Raw genomic sequence first — 21,227 nt, 5'->3', positions numbered from 1 at the left:
ATGTTGAGCCCAGGAAATAGCTGTCAGATGCATGTCCAACACCATTGCATGCTCATCTCGTCTTTCATCGGTTGCAGTCCTCTTAGAGACAAAGACCTCCACTTGGAAAGGGAGGGGGAATTTTTTTTCATAACTATAAAGCCCCTCCAACTGGCTTGGATAGCGGCCAGAAGTATTTGCAATAACAGTGTGCTGGTCTGTGAAGACAGATAGTCTCAAATGGTTCTGACCTCGGCGTCTTAGTGAACTGATGACTTAGGTATGACAGCAAGCTTTTGAGTTACACAGAACTCTTCTTTGGGGGAGGAGGAATGAAAGTTACCCTAGTGCTTTTCGATGGAGATTTGTCAGGCATCTAAAGGACATTTCTTGTTGTCCTACCCCCTCTCTCCCCCCCCTCACCCAAAGAGTGCACTTTCCCAGCCTTGCAGCCTCTTCCCAGTTTAAAAAAACAGAGGGATTCCCTTTCTCTCTGTTCCAATGCTTTATCCATTGCAAGCATGTTTTACAGTCTTTTCTATGAGTGTGTAGGAAACATTACTCCAGTAGTATAATATGCAATTCTTTTGTTTTTTTTAATGAGCTGTTTTCCATCTGTGAGCTCTGTTAAACCAATGCAGAAGAATACTGGTGTCTCAATCCAGTTCTGTCGTCTGGTGTGTATTAGTTTCTTTTCTTCTTTTCTTTTCTTTTCTTTTTTTAACACAGTCCCCACCCAACCACCCCGGCGATGTTTCTAGACTTGATTCTCCTGGCCTGTTCAAAATTACTGGACAGAGTAAGACTCACAGCACAGAAATAATTCCTATTCTGGGCTTTCCTCCAACCTGGCCTCCTCCAGATTTGCTGGACTGCAAGTCCCATCATTCCCAGCCAGCATGGTAGGCTGGAAGTTGTAGGCCAACACTTCTGGAGGACACCAGGTTGGGGGAGCTTTGTGTAGTGGTTAGAGTGTTAGACTGCAACCTAAGACACCTGGGTTTTAATTTCCACTTGGGTGTGGAACTCACTGGGTGATTTGGGACCAGTCACTGACTCTTATCCCTAGCCAGTGCCAGATTTAGGAACAAGCCAGGTAAGCCATGGCTCAGGGCCTCATATTATGAGGGACCTCTAAATATGTTGGATATAACTAAGTTGTATTATAATTGAATTCACTATGGCTTAAATATGTTGGAAAGTCTGGTATGACTTACAGCAGAGTTGCCATATATATATATAGAAAGCGTGGCAACCCAGCATTTAGTATTGGAGGCCATAAACCCAAACTAGAGCCAGTCAAATCAACTGACTTTACTAATGCTTTTATACACATCGAGAGAAGGTTATCTAACACTGTTTTAGCTACAAACAAACTCTAATGCTGGGTGGTACCCTTTCATTACCCTTTCGCTTATAATGTAATACACTTTTTCTATTTACTTTTATGGTATGGGGCCTCTTAATCTTGACATGGCTTTTTTCTCCTTCCTCTGCAAAAACGCTGGCTTTACTCCTTTATTCTTTCCCAGATCAACTGTTGAAAATCTCCTCTTGCTTCCTGGCTTGCGTCTTTCTCAGCTTTGCTTTTTCTTTCCTCCGTTCTTAGCTCCGCTGTTTGCTCGTTTTTTCTGGATCTGGTCTGGCTCCTGTTTCTTCCATCACCAGGTACCGTTTCCTTATCGCATCTGGTCTAAGCCACTCGTTCTTTGTCTTTAAGTTCCCACTCTTTTGTAGGGGGGGGTGTTGAGAAAGAGGGCCCCTAGTCCTTGGTTCACACAACACGACAAGCCTGAGTGTGGGTTGTAATTGAACCATGGATTGTTGTTGAATTGTGGGTTGTTGCGTTGTTTGAAGCCAGCCACACTAACAAACCATGGCTTGTTAACCATGAGCAACACACAATTCACACCCCAACAACACGGCATGGTTGTCTTTGTGGGTTGTTGTTGGTTAACAAGTCATGGCTTATTAACACAGCTGGGTTCACACAACACAACAACCCATGGTTCAACAACAACCCACCCTCAACTCATACTCTGGCTTGCCGTGTTGTGTGAAACTAGCTACTGTGCAGTTACTCCGTCTTTTCCTCCTGGAAAGATGTTTTTGGGGAAAGAAAAGAAATGGAAGAAACGGTAGGAAAACACAGGAGGGTTACTCTTGAGTAAATCCCCTTTGGTCTCTCTCGCGCTGCCCCACAATGTCCGCATCTCTTCCGCCTTGCAGTTGTTTCAACATCATCTGAAAACAAATCCCTTCTCTGGAGCATTTGGACTCTTAATTTCTGCTCCTCCTGGTTCTTGTGTCTCTTTTAGACTGCAAACCGACAAGAAAACTTTGCTCCCTTTTATACTTATTGCTGCACAATGCCCTGATTCCAAAGTACCTTACGAGGAATAGCATCAGTAAGGGTTAATAATAACACCCTGGCAAGCTTCCGTGCGAAGCTTAGCGGTCCCTTTAAAAGCCGACGCGCCAGCAAAGGCAAGCTCTGACACAGAGTACAAGCCACGAGCTATAAATATGTCCTGAGAAGATGTGCTGGCATAGCCAAACTCGAATCGTGAGCCGTTTGGAAAATCAACATGTAATTTCAAGGACTTTGTCAGAGAGAGGGAATGTCGCCAGGTTGTAATAGTGGCGTCTAAATTGCAGACTTCCTAGCCAGCGCCGAGGGAAATTTGCACTGTTCAGCACACGCCGGCCCAGATGAGAGGGTTCAGCGGCCTTCTGGCCACGGCTGTCTCAGTTCTGACTCAGTTCTGACGTTGAAGGCTACTGCGGGGAACCTCTTTCATTATTATTATTATTATTATTATTATTATTATTATTATTATTATTTATTTATTTATATAGCACCATCAATGTACATGGTGCTGTACAGAGTAAAACAGTAAATAGCAAGACTCTGCCGCATAGGCTTACATTCTAATAAAATCATAGTAAAACAATAAGGAGGGGAAGAGAATGCAAACAGGCACAGGGTAGGGTAAACAGGCACAGGGTAGGGTAAAACTAACAGTATAAAGTCTGCACAACATCAAGTTTTAAAAGCTTTGATGTTGTGCAGACTTTATACTGTTAGACTTTATACATTATACTGTTAGTTTTCAGCCCGAGAGCCGAGTTTGATTTGGGAGACGTTCCCGGGGCGCCACATGTCAGTGTTAGGCGGGACCGAAGGCACAGTGGGTGTGGCCAAAATAATAAAAAAAACAATACCAGCATATTGTAGTTTAAACGTCTTGCTGTCATTAACAAAGCCTAAGGAGAGGCGATTTGAGTTTTTAGAATGAGAGGAAAAAAGCTGCACAAAACCAGGCGAACGAGCAGGTTGCAGTGATGAGGAGGAGCAAGTCCCGGCCCCTGCTGGGTTTTGGGCCCTCGGCAGGTGCCCGATTATGCCCACCCTTGTCAGCCTCCAAGCAGTGCATCTAATACCACCCAGGCAATGGTGGCTCCAGGTTTTGGAGGGCCTTATGGGCAAGACACCCTCCTTGAGCCCCCTCACTCAGCGCATCTGCCTCCTCACCATCATCACGACCAGCTGCTCTTCCTCTTCTTCATTGTGGCTCCCACTTGCTTCCTTGGCCGTCAGAGAGCCAGGGAGCGAACAGGCCCTTGCATCTCCCGCTCCTCCTTATCACTGCCACCATTGTCTGTGCAGAGCAAGAGGCAAGCAAGTTACAGTGGTGAAGATACGGTATATTTTTAAAATATAATCAGCCATATAGACATCTATTTAATAGAATTATAGAATCCTAGAATAGTAGAGCTGCAGGGGCCTCTAAGGCCATCAAGTCCAACCCCCTGCTCAATGCAGGAATCCACCTTAAAGCATCCCTGACAGATGGCTGTCCAGCTGCATCTTCAAGGCCTTTACCTAGCCTCCCTAGGTACCTTGTTCCATTGTCGTACCGCTCTAACAGTCAGGATGTTTTTTCTGATGTCCAGCCAGAATCCGGCTTCCTGTCACTTGAGCCCATTATTCCGTGTCCTGCACTCTGGGATGATCGAGAAGAGATCTTGGCCCTCCTCTGTGTGACAACATTTCAAGTATTTGAAGAGTGCTCTCATGTCTCCCCTCAGCCTTTTCTTCTCCGGGCTAAACATGCCCAGTTCTTTCAGTCTCTCGTCATAGGGCTTTGTTTCCAGACCCCTGATCATCCTCATTGCCTAATAATAATAATAATAATAATAATAATAATAATAATAATGGTGAAGAGGAGCAACTCCAGGGTCCCTGTGCTGGAATGTGGGCCCTTGGCATGTGCCATTGATGCTGCCCTGAAGGTGAACATAGAATCATAGAATAGCAGGATTGGAAGGGACCTACAGGGCCATCGAGTCCAACCCCCTGCTCAATGCAGGAATCCACCCTCATGAAAGCCATTGTTCTGAATCAGGCCCATTGGTCTAACTAGGCCAGTCTACTCTGGCTGGGATCTGTTTTGGGATATCTCTTTTTGCCAACCTAACCGTTGCCCTTGACGTCTTGCGTGGACTGACGTGTAACGAAGCCCCAAACGGCGGGGCTTTCGGCGCCAGACAAGTAATCTGGAGGACGATGCAGCCCCCAGATCGCCAGTCGCGTCTCCCCAGCCCCCACCGCAACTTGAGTTCCGTCTCCGCTGCGGCTAACGGCTTTGCAATATGGGTTCACAGGTGCGCGACAGACCACAACGTGGACAACACAACGGAGATGCTGCACGAATGGCTTACGGCCGTCGAAAGTCTCTACCGGCACATTGAGTGGAGATCTGTGGACGAGCCCAGGTAAAGCTTGGGAGATTCAGGTCCGCTTTCTGGGGTTTCTGAAGAGCATGTGCAGAGACGAAGGACGTTCGTGATGGGTTTGGATCCCTGGAATCAAACACGTAGCTTAGGATGTTGCCACGGGGCATCCGTACGTTTGTGGAGGTGTGGCTGATGGGATCCTCATGTTCAGGGGCAAAGTGCCGTTGGCTATGAGTCGCTGTAGGGTCAACTGCAGGGAGTAACAGCGTGGTGTAGTGGTTAGAGCATTTGACTGAGATTCAGGACATCTGGGTTCTGTCTGAGTGACTTTTGGCCAGTGCAGAGGTCTGTTGCTTGTGTGCTTCTCAGAGGCCATACTTAGCCACTATGAAAAGGGGGTGTAGCTCCATTGGTAGAGCCTCTTCTTTGCCTGTAGAAGGTCCCAGGTTCGATTCCCGGCTTCTCCAGGAAAGGCTAAGAAAGAATCCTGCCTGGAACCCCGGAGAGCCGCTGCTGCCAGTCCTTGTTGACAATACTGGGCTAAATGGACCAAGGTCTGACTCAGTATAAAGCAGTTTCTGATGGTCCAGGAAGCTGGACTAGGTTGACCTTTTATGCATTGAGCCAGCTTTTATCAGCTTACCTTCTAATCCTGTTTTAGGGCAGAGAATTCGAGAGGGTTTACTCACAGGGAACTTTCCACACTGTATCATTCTTTGGTTCCACTCCAGCTTGTCAACCCCCTGGCAGCTTGGGAGAACGGCCTTTGGAAACATGAAAACAGGCCGTTGTGTTTCTTGAACCTGGATAGAAGGGACCCACTTAGTGAAGCTGACTTGCTTCTCATTCGTGGTGGTGATTTATGGTTTCATAAATTCAGTGCTACATAGAATCATAGAACAGTAGAGTTGGAAGGGGCCTCTAAGGCCATCGAGTCCAACCCCCTGCTCAGTGCAGGAATCCACCTAAAGCATCCCTGACAGATGTTTGTCCAGCTGCCTCTTGAATGCCTCCAGTGTGGGAGATCCCATAACCTCCCTAGGTAACTGGTTCCATTGTCGTACTGCTCTAACAGTCAGGACGTTTTTCCTGATGTCCAGCCAGAATCTGGCTTCCTTTAACTTGAGCCCGTTATTCCATGTCCTGCACTCTGGGAGGATCGAGAAGAGATCCTGGCCCTCCTCTGTGTGACAACCTTTTAAGTATTTGAAGAGTGCTATCCTGTCTCCCAATAGCCTCGTGTGGCGCAGAGCGGTAAAGCAGCAGTTTCTGCAGCTGAAACTCTCCCAATGGTCTGAGTTCGATCCCAGCGGAAGCTGGTTTCAGGCAGCTGGCTCGGGTCGACTCAGCCTTCCATCCTCCCGAGGTCGGTAAAATGAGTACCCAGTTAGCTGGGGGAAAGGTAATAATGGCCGGGGAAGGCAACGGCAAACCACCCCGCTATAAGGCCTGCCAAGAAAACTTCAGCGAAAGCTGGCGTCCCTCCCTGAGTCAGTAATGACTCAGTGCTGGCACAAGAGGTTCCTTTCCTTGCATCATGTTTTCCCCCTCAATCTTCTCTTCTCCAGGCTAAACATGCCCAGTTCTTTCAGTCTCTCTTCGTAGGGCTTTGTTTCCAGACCCCTGATCATCCTGGTTGCCCTCCTCTGAAATAGATGCTCCATGAAATAGGTGCTTTTGCTTGGGGGGGGTTTCCTATGGGCAGCTGAATTCTGTGTGAACAGAATGCTGAATTAGATGGACCCGTGGTCGGATCCAGCACGGCTCTTCTGATGTTCTTATGTCACATCAACTAAAACACACAGGCCTACCCCCACCCTGCTTACAACCCTGTTTCCCCTTGCAGCTCTTACCCTGATGAACTGGGGCCCAAGGAGTGGAGTAACCAGCGTTTTGAACACCTCATGAGGCTCAAACAGGAAGCTCTGAGCTTCGCCAGGGCTGAACGGGCCGATTACATTCTGGTAAGCTGTTCTGATCATTGGTAGCGGGGAAACCGCTCCCTCGACTTGAATCTCCTGCATTGTATCCATTCCTGTGTACATCTGGACTTCACTTTCCCCACGACATGGGTCCTCCTCCCCCAAATTATCATCCACGCCAGTCTTCCTCAACCTGGTACCTTCCAGATGTGTTGGACTACAACTCCCAGAATTCCCCAGCCAGCACATCCACCCTTTTCTCCACCACACCTGAAACTGAGAGCATCTCAGCACCCCACTTTCCCCCCCCCCTGCTCATACCCCAAAGAAACTCCACTTATGGCATCCTTTGAATTTACCAACCCACCCACCCCTTCCTCTTCATGTCCAAGCCCATCTGCCTGCCGTTCTTCTTTATGCGGAGTGATCACTCTGAAATCCGTCGAAACCATATAGAGGAGATTTGCTACCTGTGCAGATGATTTCAATTGGAGGAATGTGAGGGACCCACCAGGATCCCTCTGGAGAATCTACTTTCCAGTGAGATAGCTCAGGTCAGACAAAACGATTCTCAACGGCGGTTTTAGAACTCCACGGTGGAGTTTTTACACCACCGTTGAGAAATGTGTTGTATGGTGGGAAAACTCCACGCACAGTGTTTTGTTTTTTAAAAAAACACTCCACGCAGAATATCCATGCCGTGCAGAGAAGAGTTCCTGCACAACCGTTGTGTTGTGTGTTATCTGGCAGTTTCTGTTGCGTTGACTTTTCCCACTGGCTACAGAGTTCTCTGGCAAGAGCGGCGCTCTAGGAGAGCTGCCAGGATTGGGTGTTGGTTTTTTTTTGCAACAGTGGCTGATGGGATACCATTGCTGACTTTTCCCGCTGGCTATCGAGTTTCCTGGCAAGAATGGCGAAAGAGTGAGGGCTGCTCTAGAAGAGCCGCTGGGATTGTTTTTTAACAGCAATGGCTGATGGGATACCATTGGGAGGACTGGGGAGGAGAGAGAGCAGAAGAACCGTCAAACGCCACATTGCCTTTTACTCAACTCCACGGTAGCCCACGTTCACACAATTGTGGAGTCAGAACATGTGTGGGGAGCACCCCCTAAAAACTCAACCGCTGAGTGGAGTTTTCACACTGAGTTGACTGACGTGTTGTCTGAACTGAGCCGTTGTGTTTTAATTCTGTCCCTAGTTCGCCGACACTGACTGCATTCTGACAAACAACCAGACCTTGAAATTCCTCATCGCACAAAACAAATCGGTTGTGGCGCCCATGCTGGAGTCCCAGACGTATTACTCTAACTTCTGGTGTGGGATTACGCCTCAGGTAAGACGCTTGGGTGGACGAGCTTCCAGTTTGGCCAGCGGGGCCTCAACTGTGGCAGCCCCGTGTATGTAGGTCACTACTCGGTGGGGATCAGGGCCTAATTGGGCAACAGTCAGGGCCCCAGGGTCTTGGTGAGGGCTTCCACTGACACCTGCCTTGCCCCTTTCATTTCTTTAATTCCTCCCCCCTCCCCATCTGGCACAATTTCTGGTGGCTGGGATGAACTGCCAGTTTAATTTCCCAAGATGCCCTTGATGTGACATTGCTCTGGGTCATTATGGGAAGTTAATATGGCAGCCCTCCCCCCCAGTGCTGACCCCTGCCCCCACTGCCAGGTAAACTTGCCCAGCCACCAAGAGATATGAGAGATGGGGGGGGGGGGTACCAGAATACACTTAGAATACCTTAGCCTCCTTCGTAATCTCTGCAAGATCTTTTCACTTCAGGATAGTTCTTGGAAGCTAGAATTAAGCAATTTTTTTTTAAAAAAAAGAATGGATAGTAAACAGTTTTCACGTCGCCACGGGGGGTTCTCACATCTCTTGCCCACGCCAGGGTTACTACCGCAGGACGGCCGACTATTTCCCCACCAAGAACCGGCAGCGCCTCGGATGCTTCGCCGTGCCCATGGTGTACGCCGCCTTCTTGATTGATCTGCGGAAAGCTGACACCGCCGGGCTGGCCTTTCACCCGCCCCATCCCGGCTACACCTGGCCCTTCGATGACATCATTGTCTTTGCATATTCCTGCCAGGTCGCAGGTGAGAGCAGGCAGGCAGGCAGGCAGGCAGGCAGGCAGGCAGGAAGGAAGGAAGGAAGGAAGGAAGGAAGGAAGGAAGGAAGGCAGGAAGGCAGGCAGGGGCGAAGAGCTCCCTACACTGGATCGAATTGTCGTCATCTTTGCTGTATGAGGAGTAGCAGTGTTAGGGTTAATAATTCTGAGGGGGGGCAATCGAAAAGAATGAAGGAAAAAGAGAAGGAAAGGAAGAGGCAGAGGGAAAGGAAAGAGAAAAAGAAAGGAAGGAAAGAGAGGAAAAGAAAGTGAAAGGAAAGAAAGTGAAGGAAGGAAAGTGAAGTGAAGGAAGTGAAAGGAAGTGAAAGGAAGGAAAGAGGTAAAGGAGAGGAAATAGGAAAGGAAGAGAAAGGAGGAAGGAAAGAAAGAAAGAGGAAGGAAAGAAATAAAAAGAAGGGAAAGACAGAAAGAGAAATGAAGGAAGGAAGGAAGGAAAGAAAGAAAGAAAGGAAAGTGAGAGAAAGAAAGGGGGACAAAGAGAAAAAGAAAGAGCAAGATGGAAACCACAGAAAGAGCAGTCAGGGTTATGAGTGCCAATTTGGGAGGTGTTTGGAAGCACACGGAGGGCCCAGAATGGAGCAGGGGGCAGCATTATAAACTCAGGAACCCTGCGTCCGTCATGTGGGGTCCACCTTTTTATGTAACTAGCCTAAAACGTTGTTTACACCACCCTTCATTTAAAAAAGCTTTCCTTTTTTTTACAATAGGTTCTTTTCTGTTTTCTGTGCAGGAGCCCAGATGTACTTGTGCAACCAGGAGCACTTGGGGTACATCAACGTCCCCGTGAAGTCTCATCAGACCCTGGAAGATGAACGCGTCAACTTTGTGCATCTTATCCTGGAGGCCATGGGTTAGTCAGCGCGCATGCGCACACGTTGCAAGAAATCGTCATGGACGCTGGTGGGAGGATCAATGCAGCTTTTTTTCCAGCTGGGATCCTATAGATCTGGATGCCACACCCATGTCCGGTTGATCTTTTTCCATCTCAAGGGAGAGCCATTCTGGCCAGCTTTTGAAAATCTAGGGTGGGGAGAACCAAGCGGTCCCCCTCGCCATGAACTCCTTCCTACTGTGCTGATAGTTAAATAACTCTGCTTTTCTAAGACACATCAGTCCTACTTCTGAGGCCTCTGAAAGGCCTGTGTCTTGCGTTAGGCTGGTCTCCTGGCGATATCGGCCTTATCCAGACCCCAGTGCTTTTCGCCCCTTGAGTGTGGCACTTCAAACAAGAAATACCTTTGAATCTGATCTCCTTTGTTATTTCCCCAAATCAGTATATGGCTTGCACCAGTAGTGGGACACTTTTTTGCTGTCCACGGCCACATTCTCCCAGGGATAATCTGTCGGGAGCGAAGCAAGCAGTGGGCGGGGCCAGAGCCAAAGTGGGCAGGGCCACTGCAGCTCACTCTCTCTTTCTGCCGCCCCCTTTTCTCTCGTCTGCCACACCCTTCTTTCTCTCTCTCTCTTTCAGCTGCACCCTTTTCTCTCTCTTTCTGCCACCCCCTTTTCTCTCTTTTGTCACACCCTTCTCTCTCTCTCTCTGTTGCGCCCGTTTCTCTTACTCTTTTTCTACCACTTCTTTCTTCCTTTCTGCTACCCCCTTTCTCTTTCTCTCTTTCTGCCACCCCCTTTTCTCTCTTTTGTCACACCCTTCTCTCTCTCTCTCTGCTGCACCCTTTTCTCTTACTCTTTTCTACCACTTCTTTCTTCCTTTCTGCTACCCCCTTTCTCTTTCTCTCTTTCTGCCACCCCCTTTTCTTCTTTCCTCTCTTTTTTGCCACACTCTTTATTCTCTTTTTCTCTTTCTGCCACCCCCTTTTCTTTCTCTTTCTGCCGCTCCCTTTCTCTCCCTCTTTTTCTCTCTGTCTTTCTTTTTCCGTCGCTCCCTTTTCTTCCTCTCTCCTTCTTCCTCCCCTCTCAGAAGGCTGCCAGGAGAGAGACCAATCGCTTTCGTCAGAGGCCTGGACTTATTGCAAAGTGTTTCGGCTTGTGAAAGCCAAGATGCCCACCCTGGCTTTCTCAAATGCTGGGAGGAAACAGTTATGCCTAGGGAAATGTACTTTAAAAGATACCTTTGTATGTAGCCTCCCTCCCATTTCCCCAAAAATGCATCTTAACAGTTCAACCGCCCACTTCAACCCTGCAGTGCCTCCTCTATTAAACAGCAACCATTGTTGAAGCCCAACAGTAACCAGGATTAAAGATAACCAGCGCATATGTATAAATCAAAGAACGTAAAGGGAAAGGAAGAGGGAGTTGGGGTGGACGCCTGGCAGAATACACCAGCAAAATGCCAGCACGGCCTTTTTCTGAAAAGCTCATTGATAAGTAGGAGCTGCACGCTCAGCGAGGGGTGTGTGGCCTCCGTCCCATGCTTTGTGTCTCTCTTGCAGTGGACGGACCTCCCATGTTCCCCTCCAGGCACGTTTACCTCCCCCCGAAGCACCCTACCAAAATTGGGTTTGATGAGGTAAGAGTGAGAATCGGGACTGTCCGCGCATTGTGTCAAATGGGTGGATTCCGGCTGGGGTCAGCCCTCTTCTCTCTCCCCTGTCCGGGAGCCTCCGTGTCGGCTTCTGGTTTTGTTTTGAAAGTTAAGCCTCTAGTCCTCATGGCGGGTTGCGTGCGGACATTTGAAAGGTGGTTTCAACAGCATGTGTGCGGCTGTTGCTGACACGAGGTTGCCAATGGCCACGGGGAGTAGCCACAAACTGTTCTGTTGCCGACCAGAGGCTACGGTTTCTTATTTGTTATTTATTTATTTATTTAAAACAATTGTATCCCGCCCTATATCATTAAGATCTCAGGGCGGCGTACAGATAAAAGCATACAGTATTACACAATAAATATACACCGCTAAAAACAAATTAAACCATGAACCAAGTTAAAACAATATATAATTTAAAAGCAGTAAAAACAAAACAGTTAAAACAATGTGCCGTCTTGGTGAATTTAACGATCAAAGGCTTTGTTAAAAAGCTGTGTTTTCACTTGGCGTCGAAATGAAATCAGCGCTGGCGCCAGTCGGGCCTCCAAGGGGAGGGCATTCCACAACCGGGGTGCCACCACAGAGAAAGCCCTCTCCCTTGTCCCATCATAGCTTCTGCTCTTGCTGCTACTTCAGTAGTGTAGTGGTAAATTTGGGCATGCGGGTGCTCGTCATGACAGCCCCCATAGCCCCCCTCCCTCCCCAAGGAGAGGCTCAAAATTGCAGGCAGCTGTGTTGATCCGTATCAGCCAACCAGCTCTAGCACTTTCTCATCTCCATCAGGGACAGTTCCTTTGTAAAGCAACTTTAAAATCACTCCACTGGCTGCCAATTAGTTTCTGGGTGAAGTATAAAGAGCGGTAAACCAGCAGTTTCTGCAACTGAAACTCTCCCCACGGCCTGAGTTCGATCCCAGTGGAAGCAGGTTTCAGGCAGCCGGCTCGGGTCGACTCAGCCTTCCATCCACACGAGGTCGGTAAAATGAGTACCCAGTTAGCTGGGGGAAAGGCAATAACGGCCGGGGAAGGCAACGGCAAACCACCCCGCTATAAGGCCTGCCAAGAAAACGTCAGCGAAAGCTGGCATCCCTCCAAGAGTCAGTAATGACTCAGTGCTTGCATGAGAGGTTCCTTTCCTTTCCTATTACCTTTAAAGCCCAACATAGTTTGGGTCCAGGCTACCTGTGGGATCGCCTTCCCTTGTACAATTCACCCCACACCCTCAGGTCCTCTGGGAAGAATGTACTTCAGTCAGCAAAGACTAGGCTGATGACCATTACCCAGAGGACTTTCTCTTTTGCCACTTCCAGACTGTGGAATGACCTGCCGGGAGAGATTCGCCAACTTAGTGGTTTTTCCAAATTTAAGAAAGCTATAAAGACTGATCTCTTCCAGCACGCCTACCCAGTCCAATTTTAAGATGTCTGGCTGTTATTTTAATAATGTTTTTAATGTTTTATATGTTTTTAATCACTTTAATGTATTTTATAGTATTTTTGTATTTAATGTTGTTCCCTGCCTCGATCCAGAGGGAGAGGCGGGTAAGAAATAAATATATTGTTATTACCGTATTTCTTCTATTCTAGGACACACTTTTTCCCCCATATAAACATCTCTAAAAACGGGGTGCGTCTTAGAATCGCGGGTGCGTTTATTATTTCTTAGAATCGAAGCTTTTTTCTGTTGTGGTACTGAAATTAGTGTGCGTCTTACAATCAATGGCGTCTTAGAATAGAAGAAATACGATATTATTAATTATTATTATAGCTGAATCACCCATTCAACCCCCCTCCCACTCTGCAATTACTTGACAATATATTGTTTGGAAAATTCTCCTCCCACCCAAGCTACTGTGAAGATTGCAGCTAAACTCAGAGGGAACAGGGGATTCTGAGAGAGGTGGCAGATGGAAGCAGTGCCCCTGCTAATAAACAATGATAATGGTTTTCCCCACACAGTTTCAAAATGTCCTTCAACCCCATGAGGACTGGGAGCTTGGCTTTTATTTAAATAGAAGTCATAAAGTACCTTGACTTTAGTGGTGACGTATATTACCCAAGCCACTTTTTGTTGGCTTTTGACAACAGTCCCTGAGTTTATTTTATGGTGTTTTGCATTTGTGTTGTATCCCGCCTCGATCCAGAGGGAGAGGGCAGGTAACAAATTATTTATTTATTTATTTATTTATTACATTTCTATACCGCCCAATTTATTACATTTATTACATTTCTATCCCGCTCTCTGGGCGGTTCACAAAAATTAAAACCATTCAAAGTATAAAACAACAGTATAAAACCATACTATAAAATACAATATAAAAGCTCAACCAGATAAAAACAGCAGCAATGCAAGATTACAAATTTAAAACACCAAAGTTAAAATTGAATTTATAGACTGTTAAAATGCTGGGAGAATAAAAAGGTCTTCACCTGGCGTCTAAAGGCCTATAATGTAGGTGCCGAGCGAACCTCCTTAGGGAGCTCATTCCACAGCCAGGGTGCCACAGCAGAGAAGGCCCTCCTCCTGGTAATTTATTTATTTATTTATTCATTCATTCATTCATTCATTCATTATTTTATTACATTTCTGTACCGCCCACTAGCCGAAATTCTCTGGGCAGTTTATAAGGCCAGGATTAAAACCACAAAAGGATAACAGTGTAGTAAAACATCATACAAAACCGTTAGTCATCCAGCTTGGCCTCTGGTTGGCCAGTCCAAAGTGATGCTGTGATGGTGTCGTCCCCTCGTCCAGACACCACAAAGGCCCCTAAATCCCACCTGCAACAGCAGCTTTGCTTTCCGGTTTGCCTTGTACAGGTGGAAACCTTTCGTTTCCCCCCTTTTAGGTGTTCCTCATCAATTTGGCGCGGCGTCCAGACCGCCGGCAGCGCATGCTAGACGCACTCTTGGAGTTGGAGATCGACCCCTTGGTGGTGAACGCGGTGGACGGAAGGTAACTTACTGGCCCTGCTTTTGGGGATGCATTCTTTTGCTTTATTTTTGTGTGTGTATTTACCCGGAACAGGGCTGCTGTAATCTATGGCCACGGTTCTCAGCCTAATGGGATCTGAGCTGGCGGTGACCGAACAAGAAAGAGATCTGGGGGTTGTGGTGGACAGCTCGATGAAAATGTCCACCCAGTGTGTGGCCGCTGTAAAGAAGGCAAACTCCATGTTAGGCATTATAAGAAAAGGAATTGAGAATAAAGCGGCCAGGATCATACTGCCCTTATACAAATCTATCGTGCGAACACAGCAATACTGTGTACAGTTCTGGTCACCACACCTAAAAAAGGGATATTATAGAGCTGGAAAAAGTGCAACTAAAATGATGAAGGGGCTGGAGCATCTCCCCTAGGAGGGAAGGTTACATCAGCTGGGATTGTTTAGCTTGGAGAAGAGGAGGCTAAGGGGAGACCGGATAGAGGTGTACAAAATTAGGCCTGGTGTGGAGAATGTGGACAGGGAGACATTTTTCTCCCTCTCTCAAAATACTAGAACCAAGTGGGGTCCGCCCATGAAGCTGATGGGTGGGAGATCCAGGACAAATAAAAGGAAGGACTTCTTCACGCAGCGCACAGTTAAATTATGGAACTCACTGCCACAAGATGTAGTGACGGCCACTAATTTGGATGGCTTTAAAAGGGGGTTGGATAAATTCCTGGAGGCAAAGGCTATCCAGGGCTACTAGCCCTGATGGTTGTGTGCTACCTTCAGTATCAGAGGCAGTAAGCCTGGGTGCACCAGTTGCTGGGGAACATGGGTGGGAGGGTGCTATTGCACCATGTCCTGCTTTGTTGGTCCCTGGTCGACAGCTGTTTGGCCACTGTGTGAACAGAGTGCTGGACTAGATGGACCCTTGGTCTGATCCAGCATCAGGGCACATCTTATTACCTAGGGAGGTGGTGGGCTCTCCCACACTAGAGGCCTTCAAGAGGCAGCTGGACAAGCATCTGTCAGGGATGCTTTAGGGTGGATTCCTGCATTGAGCAGGGGGTTGGACTCGATGGCCTTGTAGGCCTCTTCTAACTCTGCTATTCTATGATTCTATGATTCTATGGGGTGTTCGTACCCATTCCTAAGAATTTGCTCTCCCTCAATGTCCATGTCCGTTGCAAACGTGGCGTGCCGTCTCCTGCTGTTGCCCCAGAGGCCAGTAGTAACCTTTTAAAGTAATGGAATTGTTGTCTTTGTTCGTGTTTCAAAGCCAGAGCTATCCATTTTACTCTCAACAGTACTGTTGCAGTGTTTAATGTCCTTCAAACTTACCGTCAATGCGAAATATAGTAACAGAATGCCGGTGAACGTAGACACGCCCTTCTTGGTAATCGTGGGCTTTTGCTTTCTCTTCTCCACCAGTGCCCTGAACAGCAGCGACATCAAGAAACTGGGGGTAGACCTCCTACCAGGCTATTATGACCCTTTTGCGGGCAGGACGCTCACCAAGGGAGAAGTTGGCTGCTTCCTCAGCCACCACCGTGTATGGAAAGAGGTGAGGGGCTGGACAGGGTTGGGCGACAGGGGAGGGACGGTGGATGGAGAAGAGCCAGCTGAGAGAGGATGCGATAATAGTGTCAGGCCTCAGCCAAGCTCAGTGACAAGCTGAGGGGTCCAGGGCTGGCTGGGGTGGAGGTAGGGGGTCTGTTTCCATCATACAGACAGAAGAACATAAGAAGAGCCCTGATGCTGGATCAGACCAAGGGTCCATCTAGTCCAGCACTCTGTTCACACAGTGGCCAAGCAGTTGTGGATCAAGGACCAGCAAAGCAACAGCACCCTCCCACCCATGTTCCCCAGCAACTGGGGCGCACAGGCTTACTGCCTCGGATACTGGAGCTAGCACATAACCATCAGGGCTTGATAGCCTTCTCCTCCAGGAATCCGAAGGTTGGATGATGTGGTCAGAGATGGGTATAAGAACAGCCATGCTGAATCAGAGCAAGGGTCCATCTAGTCCAGGACTGTGGCCAACCGGCTGTTGACCAGGAACCCGTAAGCAGGACACGAGTGGAAGAGCACCCTCCCACCCATGTTCCCCAGCAACTGGTGCATATAGGCTTAGTGCCTTGGATACTGGAGGTAGCACATAACCACCAGGGCTAGGAGCCATTGAGAGCTGCCTTCTCCTCCCGGAGAAAGGCAGACAAGGTGGTGTGGCAAGACAAGGCTATTCAGCAGCTTCTCCAGGGGATCATTTGGGAACCAAAGGCTGGAGCAGTGGTTATATAGGGCCTCCCAGGCCGCTATTGGTCCCTCGGGACACCTGACCTTGCTGGGCTGAACAGTGCCCTCTCTGGCCATTGTGCGCACTGCAGATCAAGCTCAAAGCATGGAGACCTCAGGGCTGCGACCTCGGCGGCTTCCAATAAGAACTGACCTAAACCCACAACTCCTGGGCAAAGGGGCAGATTGGGACTTAAATTATCACGATGCCCGAAAGTTCCAGTGTGGTTCTCTTGCAAGAAAATACATATTTAAGGATAGTTTTAAAGGCCCGCTTATTATGTTGGGGTATTTGTTTTATCCTACTCTTCACTCCCCCCCCAAAAGGTTCCTAGGTAGCTTACAAAGATCAGTAATAAGATGGTTCCTGCCCCCAGGTTTACAGTCTGGAAGACACGATACGAAAGGAAAAGGGATTACAGGGAGCTGATCTCTTAGATCAGCCTTCCTCAACCTGGTGCGCTCCAGATGTGTTGGACTACAACTCCCAGAATGCCCCAGCCAGCTGGCTGGGGCATTCTGGGAGATGCAGTCCAACACATCTGGAACGCCCCAGGTTGAGGAAGGCTGTCTTAGATGAATGGATGGAGAGGACCTGCATCCGAATTCTCCCTCTACAGCGTTCCACTGGGTGGAATGGATGGGTGTGGGTGTGGGTGGGTGTTTGAATGCAGATTAATAAGGAAAAAGGGTGGACCGGACTTAGTTCTCCGTTTGAGGACCTTGCGCCTTACAGTTTCCAAATATGTGAAATAGTTTATTTGTTCCATCTGTTGATGACGTTTTGCCCTCTCCTGCCTCTCGAAAAAGACTGAGGCTTTTGATATTGTCAGCAAGCGCTATGTTTTATTACAACAGACAACGGATGCCAGTTTCCCTGGGACAGAGTCTAGAGCTTTGCTTGCTGCAGTCCTGGGAGAGCCCTGTAACGGAGCAGGGAACCCTCTCTCCCCCACTCTCCGTGGGTGGGTGTTTTTCTTTCAGATAGCTGAGCGGGGGCTGGAGAGGTCGATCGTGTTGGAGGATGACGTGCGGTTTGAGGCTTACTTCAAGAAGCGACTTCGGAGGTTGATGGATGAACTGGAGCAGGCACAGATGGACTGGGACCTGATGTATGTTGGGTCTTTTTTCGGCCACCCCTAATTCTCCCACCCTCTAAAACTCCATTTTCTTTCGTTTTCCCTCTTTCTTTCTGCCACTCGCTTTTCTCGCTCTCTGGCTTTCTTTCTGCCACTTCATTTCTCTCTCTCTCTTTCTTTCATGCCACCCCTTTCTGACTCTTTCTTTTATAGCACCCCCTTTCTGACTCTTTCTTTTATGGCACCTCCCCCCTCTCTTTTATGGCACCTCTTTCTTTTATGGCACCCCTTTCTCTCCCTCTCCCTTTTATGGCACCCCTTTCTCTTTCTTTATGGCACCCCTTTCTCTCTCTATTATGGCAACCCCTTTCTCTCTCTCTCCCTTTTATGGCACCCCCTTTCTCTCTCTCTCCCTTTTATGGCACCCCCTTTCTCTCTCTCTCCCTTTTATGGCACCCCCTTTCTCCCTCTCCCCTTTTTATGGCACTCCCTTTCTCTCTCTTTCTTTTATGGCACCCCCTTTCTCTCTCTCTTCCTTTTATGCCCCCCTTTTTCTCTCTTTCTTTTATGGCACCCCCTTTCTCTCTCTTTCTTTTATAGCACCCCTTTCTTTCTCTCTCTCTCTTCCTTTTATGCACCCTCCGTTCTCTCTCTTTCTTTTATGGCACCCCATTTCTTTCCCTTTCTTATATGCCACCTCCTTTTCTCTTCCTCCCTGCCCAATGAGCTGCCCAGGGTAGGGATAATTTGCTCTTGCCAGAGGCCTGAACTGATTGCTCGCAGAGGGCTTTGAAATGATGGTCACAAGTTGAGCTTTTAGCCGGAGTGTGCCGGGATTGAACCTGGGACCTTCTGCAGGCAAAAGCAGGGTCTCTGTCACACTGAAAATCTGTCCACCTAGCTCGGCACAGTCCAGTGCAAGGGGCTACGGTTTCCAAGGTCCCAGGCAAACGCCTTTCCCTAGCTCTGCTACCTGAGATTCTTTTAGATGCAGCCTTGTATGCAAAAGGTCCCAGGAAAAACAAAAGGAGGGAACTCAACCGGGCTCTTTGTCTTTTCAGCTACCTAGGCAGGAAACAGGTGAACTCGGAGAACGAGGAGCTGGTGGAGGATGTGCGAAACCTGGTGGTCCCGGAATATTCCTACTGGACCTTGGCCTATGTCATCTCGCGGCAGGGGGCTCAGAAACTGCTGGACGCGCGGCCACTCTCCAAAATGCTGCCCGTGGATGAATTTCTGCCCATCATGTATGACAAGCACCCCAAGTAAGGAGAGGCCTGAACTATTTGCCATATTTGTGAGATGTCAGTTAGCCCATTCGGGCCGCTCTTCCGAACAACACACTTATCTCGATGTGCTCACGCCTTGTTTTGTGTAGAAGAGCGTGGGCGGTTTTATGCCTGCAACAAAATGTGGCAGCGTGAAGCGATTCTATTCAGGGTGCCGGTCATACCCTTTTGCACAGCACTCTATTACATTCCCGGTCTTCCTGTTTTTTTCCTGTCTTCCTTTTCCCCAACAGTCGGTCACCATTCGGTACCCATTGAGCACGTTCAGCTGGGCTGTTTTCCTTCCATTATTTTTCCCCCTAAATATTTTTTGTACTTCTGCAAGCAAGTTCCTCCAAGCCCACTGATATCTCCAGCTTGCATGAGGGGAGGTTTGTTTTGGCTACGTGAAGACCCACACTAGGAGAATTCGTTCATTACTGATACAGAGCAGGGATGGGCAACGTGCATCCCCAGTGCCCCAATGCCCCTGCTTCGCCAAGAAATAAGAGGCAACACCCCCCCCAAATGTAAAAAATGGAATGAATTGCAAACAAAATGGCATCTAGAACTGCTACTGAGCACACAAAGGGTCAAAAGTAGCTTGTTTGCAAGATCATTTTAACTCTTTTGGTGCTCTTTAGCAGCTCTGGATCTCCTTTTGTTTCATTTTTTCGTTAAATCGCTGTTTTTTGGCACCCACGGGGCCATGATGGACTCCAATGGGGCGAAATTGTTTCCTGAAGTTGCCCACCCTCAATACATAGGATTCAAGTGTTCCTTGCGAGGGAAAGTATTGCATAAAGCAAGGCTCCGTTGCCCCAACAATTCATAGAATCATAGAATAGTCGAGTTGGAAGGAGCCTATAATAGAGTGACCCTATGGAAAGGAGGACCGGGCTCCCGTATATTTAACAGTTGTTTGGAAAAGGGAATTTCAGCAGGTGTCATTTGAATGCATGCAGCACCAGGTAAAATGTCCTCTTCATCACAACAGTGAAAGCTGCAGGAGCCCTGCCCTCTTTTGAATCTGGTCACTCTAGCTATACTAGTCTAGCTACACTCTAGAGGGCAAGGCTCCTGCAGCTTTCACTGTCGTGATGAAGAGAGAATTTCACCAGGTGCTGCATGCGTACAAAGGACACCTACTGTAATTCCCTTTCCAATACGACTGTTAAAGATACCGCAGCCCTGTCCTCCTTTCCATACGGTCACCCTAGCCTATAAGGCCATCGAGTCTAGTCTCCTGCTCAATCCATCCCCCTGCTCCGTCCTGGGCGCTTACAGGAAGTCAGGTTCCAGCTGGACATCAGGAAAAACTTCCTGACTGTTAGAGCAGTACGACAATGGAACCAGTGACCTAGGGAGGTTGTGGGCTCTCCCACACTAGAGGCCTTCAAGAGGCAGCTGGACAACTATCTGTCAGGGATGCTTTAGGGTGGATTCCTGCATTAAGCAGGGGGTTGGACTTGATGGCCTTACAGACCCCTTCCAACTCTACTTCCAAAACAAGGGCCTGCCCCATTGTTAGAGTGAATATCCAAAGCCAGGGTACAGTTCCTGGGATCCAGCTGGTTTTTAAACACTTTCCCCATGAGTGTCGACGGTGGTGATAGTGGCTCAGCGTTGCCCAGCGTGAAGAGCTGTTGCTGAGTGAGAAGATGTCATCTCAGCCAGCCTGTAACTGGGTGATGGCCCATCCACGTTGGGGCCGTAGCACTGCTGCTAGTTGGTGGTCACTAGATTTGGTATTTTAGGAAGCCCCCTTTGGTTCGATAAACTAAACCCTACTTGGGGTGAGAGAAAGAGGTTTTGCGTTTCCTTTTTCTACTTTTTTTTTTGGGGGGGGAATAGTTTGTGGATTGGCTCACTTGCTCGAGCAACCTGCTGTTTGAATCACATGGACACCTTGACTTTATTCCTCCTTGCTTCAGTGCGCTAAAAATCATGGGAGTTTGGAGTGAATCTATTAGGAGACGAAGGCCTGAGTGTCTCTCAGCACACAGAGGAAGAGGTTTTGACTTTTTTGGGTGTTTTGCTTTCGTAGTTTGTGAACTGCCTCGCTTACTTGAGCCGCCTGCTCTCCTTCATTGTATGAACCCCATACGCTAAAAAGTATGGAAGTTGAAAGTGAATCTATTACCTTGGGGTAGGCCAGTGGCTTGTACGAGGGTCACACTGCCTGTTACCGATCACTGAGCCTCTTGATTTTGACAAGTGCATGTAATGGCATTACCTGGGCCGTCTTTCCCCTCTAATCTGGGTTGAAGCCTGACGGTGGGAGCATGTAGCCTTACCCCCCGCCCCACCCCACCCCACCTTCAGCCTTGCAGCTAGCTCTCCAGTTCCACAAAACTCTCCAACTCCTTCAAGGCGGGTGACGCGCAGATCCGGGTTCTAGAA

At 48.3% G+C, this 21,227-nt stretch overlaps 1 protein-coding gene across 1 annotated transcript in view; it reads left to right on the top strand.

Annotated features, from left to right (window-relative positions):
- The window catches only part of CERCAM (cerebral endothelial cell adhesion molecule), a 29,670-nt gene that overhangs the window by 1,364 nt on the left and 7,079 nt on the right, over positions 1-21,227 (top strand). Inside the window, exons 2-11 of the mRNA XM_063144582.1 lie at positions 4,648-4,758; positions 6,566-6,683; positions 7,840-7,974; positions 8,530-8,734; positions 9,497-9,616; positions 11,160-11,236; positions 14,102-14,208; positions 15,614-15,746; positions 17,462-17,589; positions 18,618-18,821. Coding sequence (XP_063000652.1) covers positions 4,648-4,758; positions 6,566-6,683; positions 7,840-7,974; positions 8,530-8,734; positions 9,497-9,616; positions 11,160-11,236; positions 14,102-14,208; positions 15,614-15,746; positions 17,462-17,589; positions 18,618-18,821 — 1,338 coding nt within the window. The remainder of the gene's footprint in view (positions 1-4,647; positions 4,759-6,565; positions 6,684-7,839; positions 7,975-8,529; positions 8,735-9,496; positions 9,617-11,159; positions 11,237-14,101; positions 14,209-15,613; positions 15,747-17,461; positions 17,590-18,617; positions 18,822-21,227) is intronic.

The sequence above is a fragment of the Elgaria multicarinata genome, chromosome 19 (genome assembly GCF_023053635.1).
Source record: "Elgaria multicarinata webbii isolate HBS135686 ecotype San Diego chromosome 19, rElgMul1.1.pri, whole genome shotgun sequence".
Taxonomy (NCBI): Eukaryota; Metazoa; Chordata; class Lepidosauria; order Squamata; family Anguidae; genus Elgaria; species Elgaria multicarinata.
Note: the sequence above shows the minus strand (reverse complement) of the source record. Positions and strands in the feature narration are given on the sequence as shown.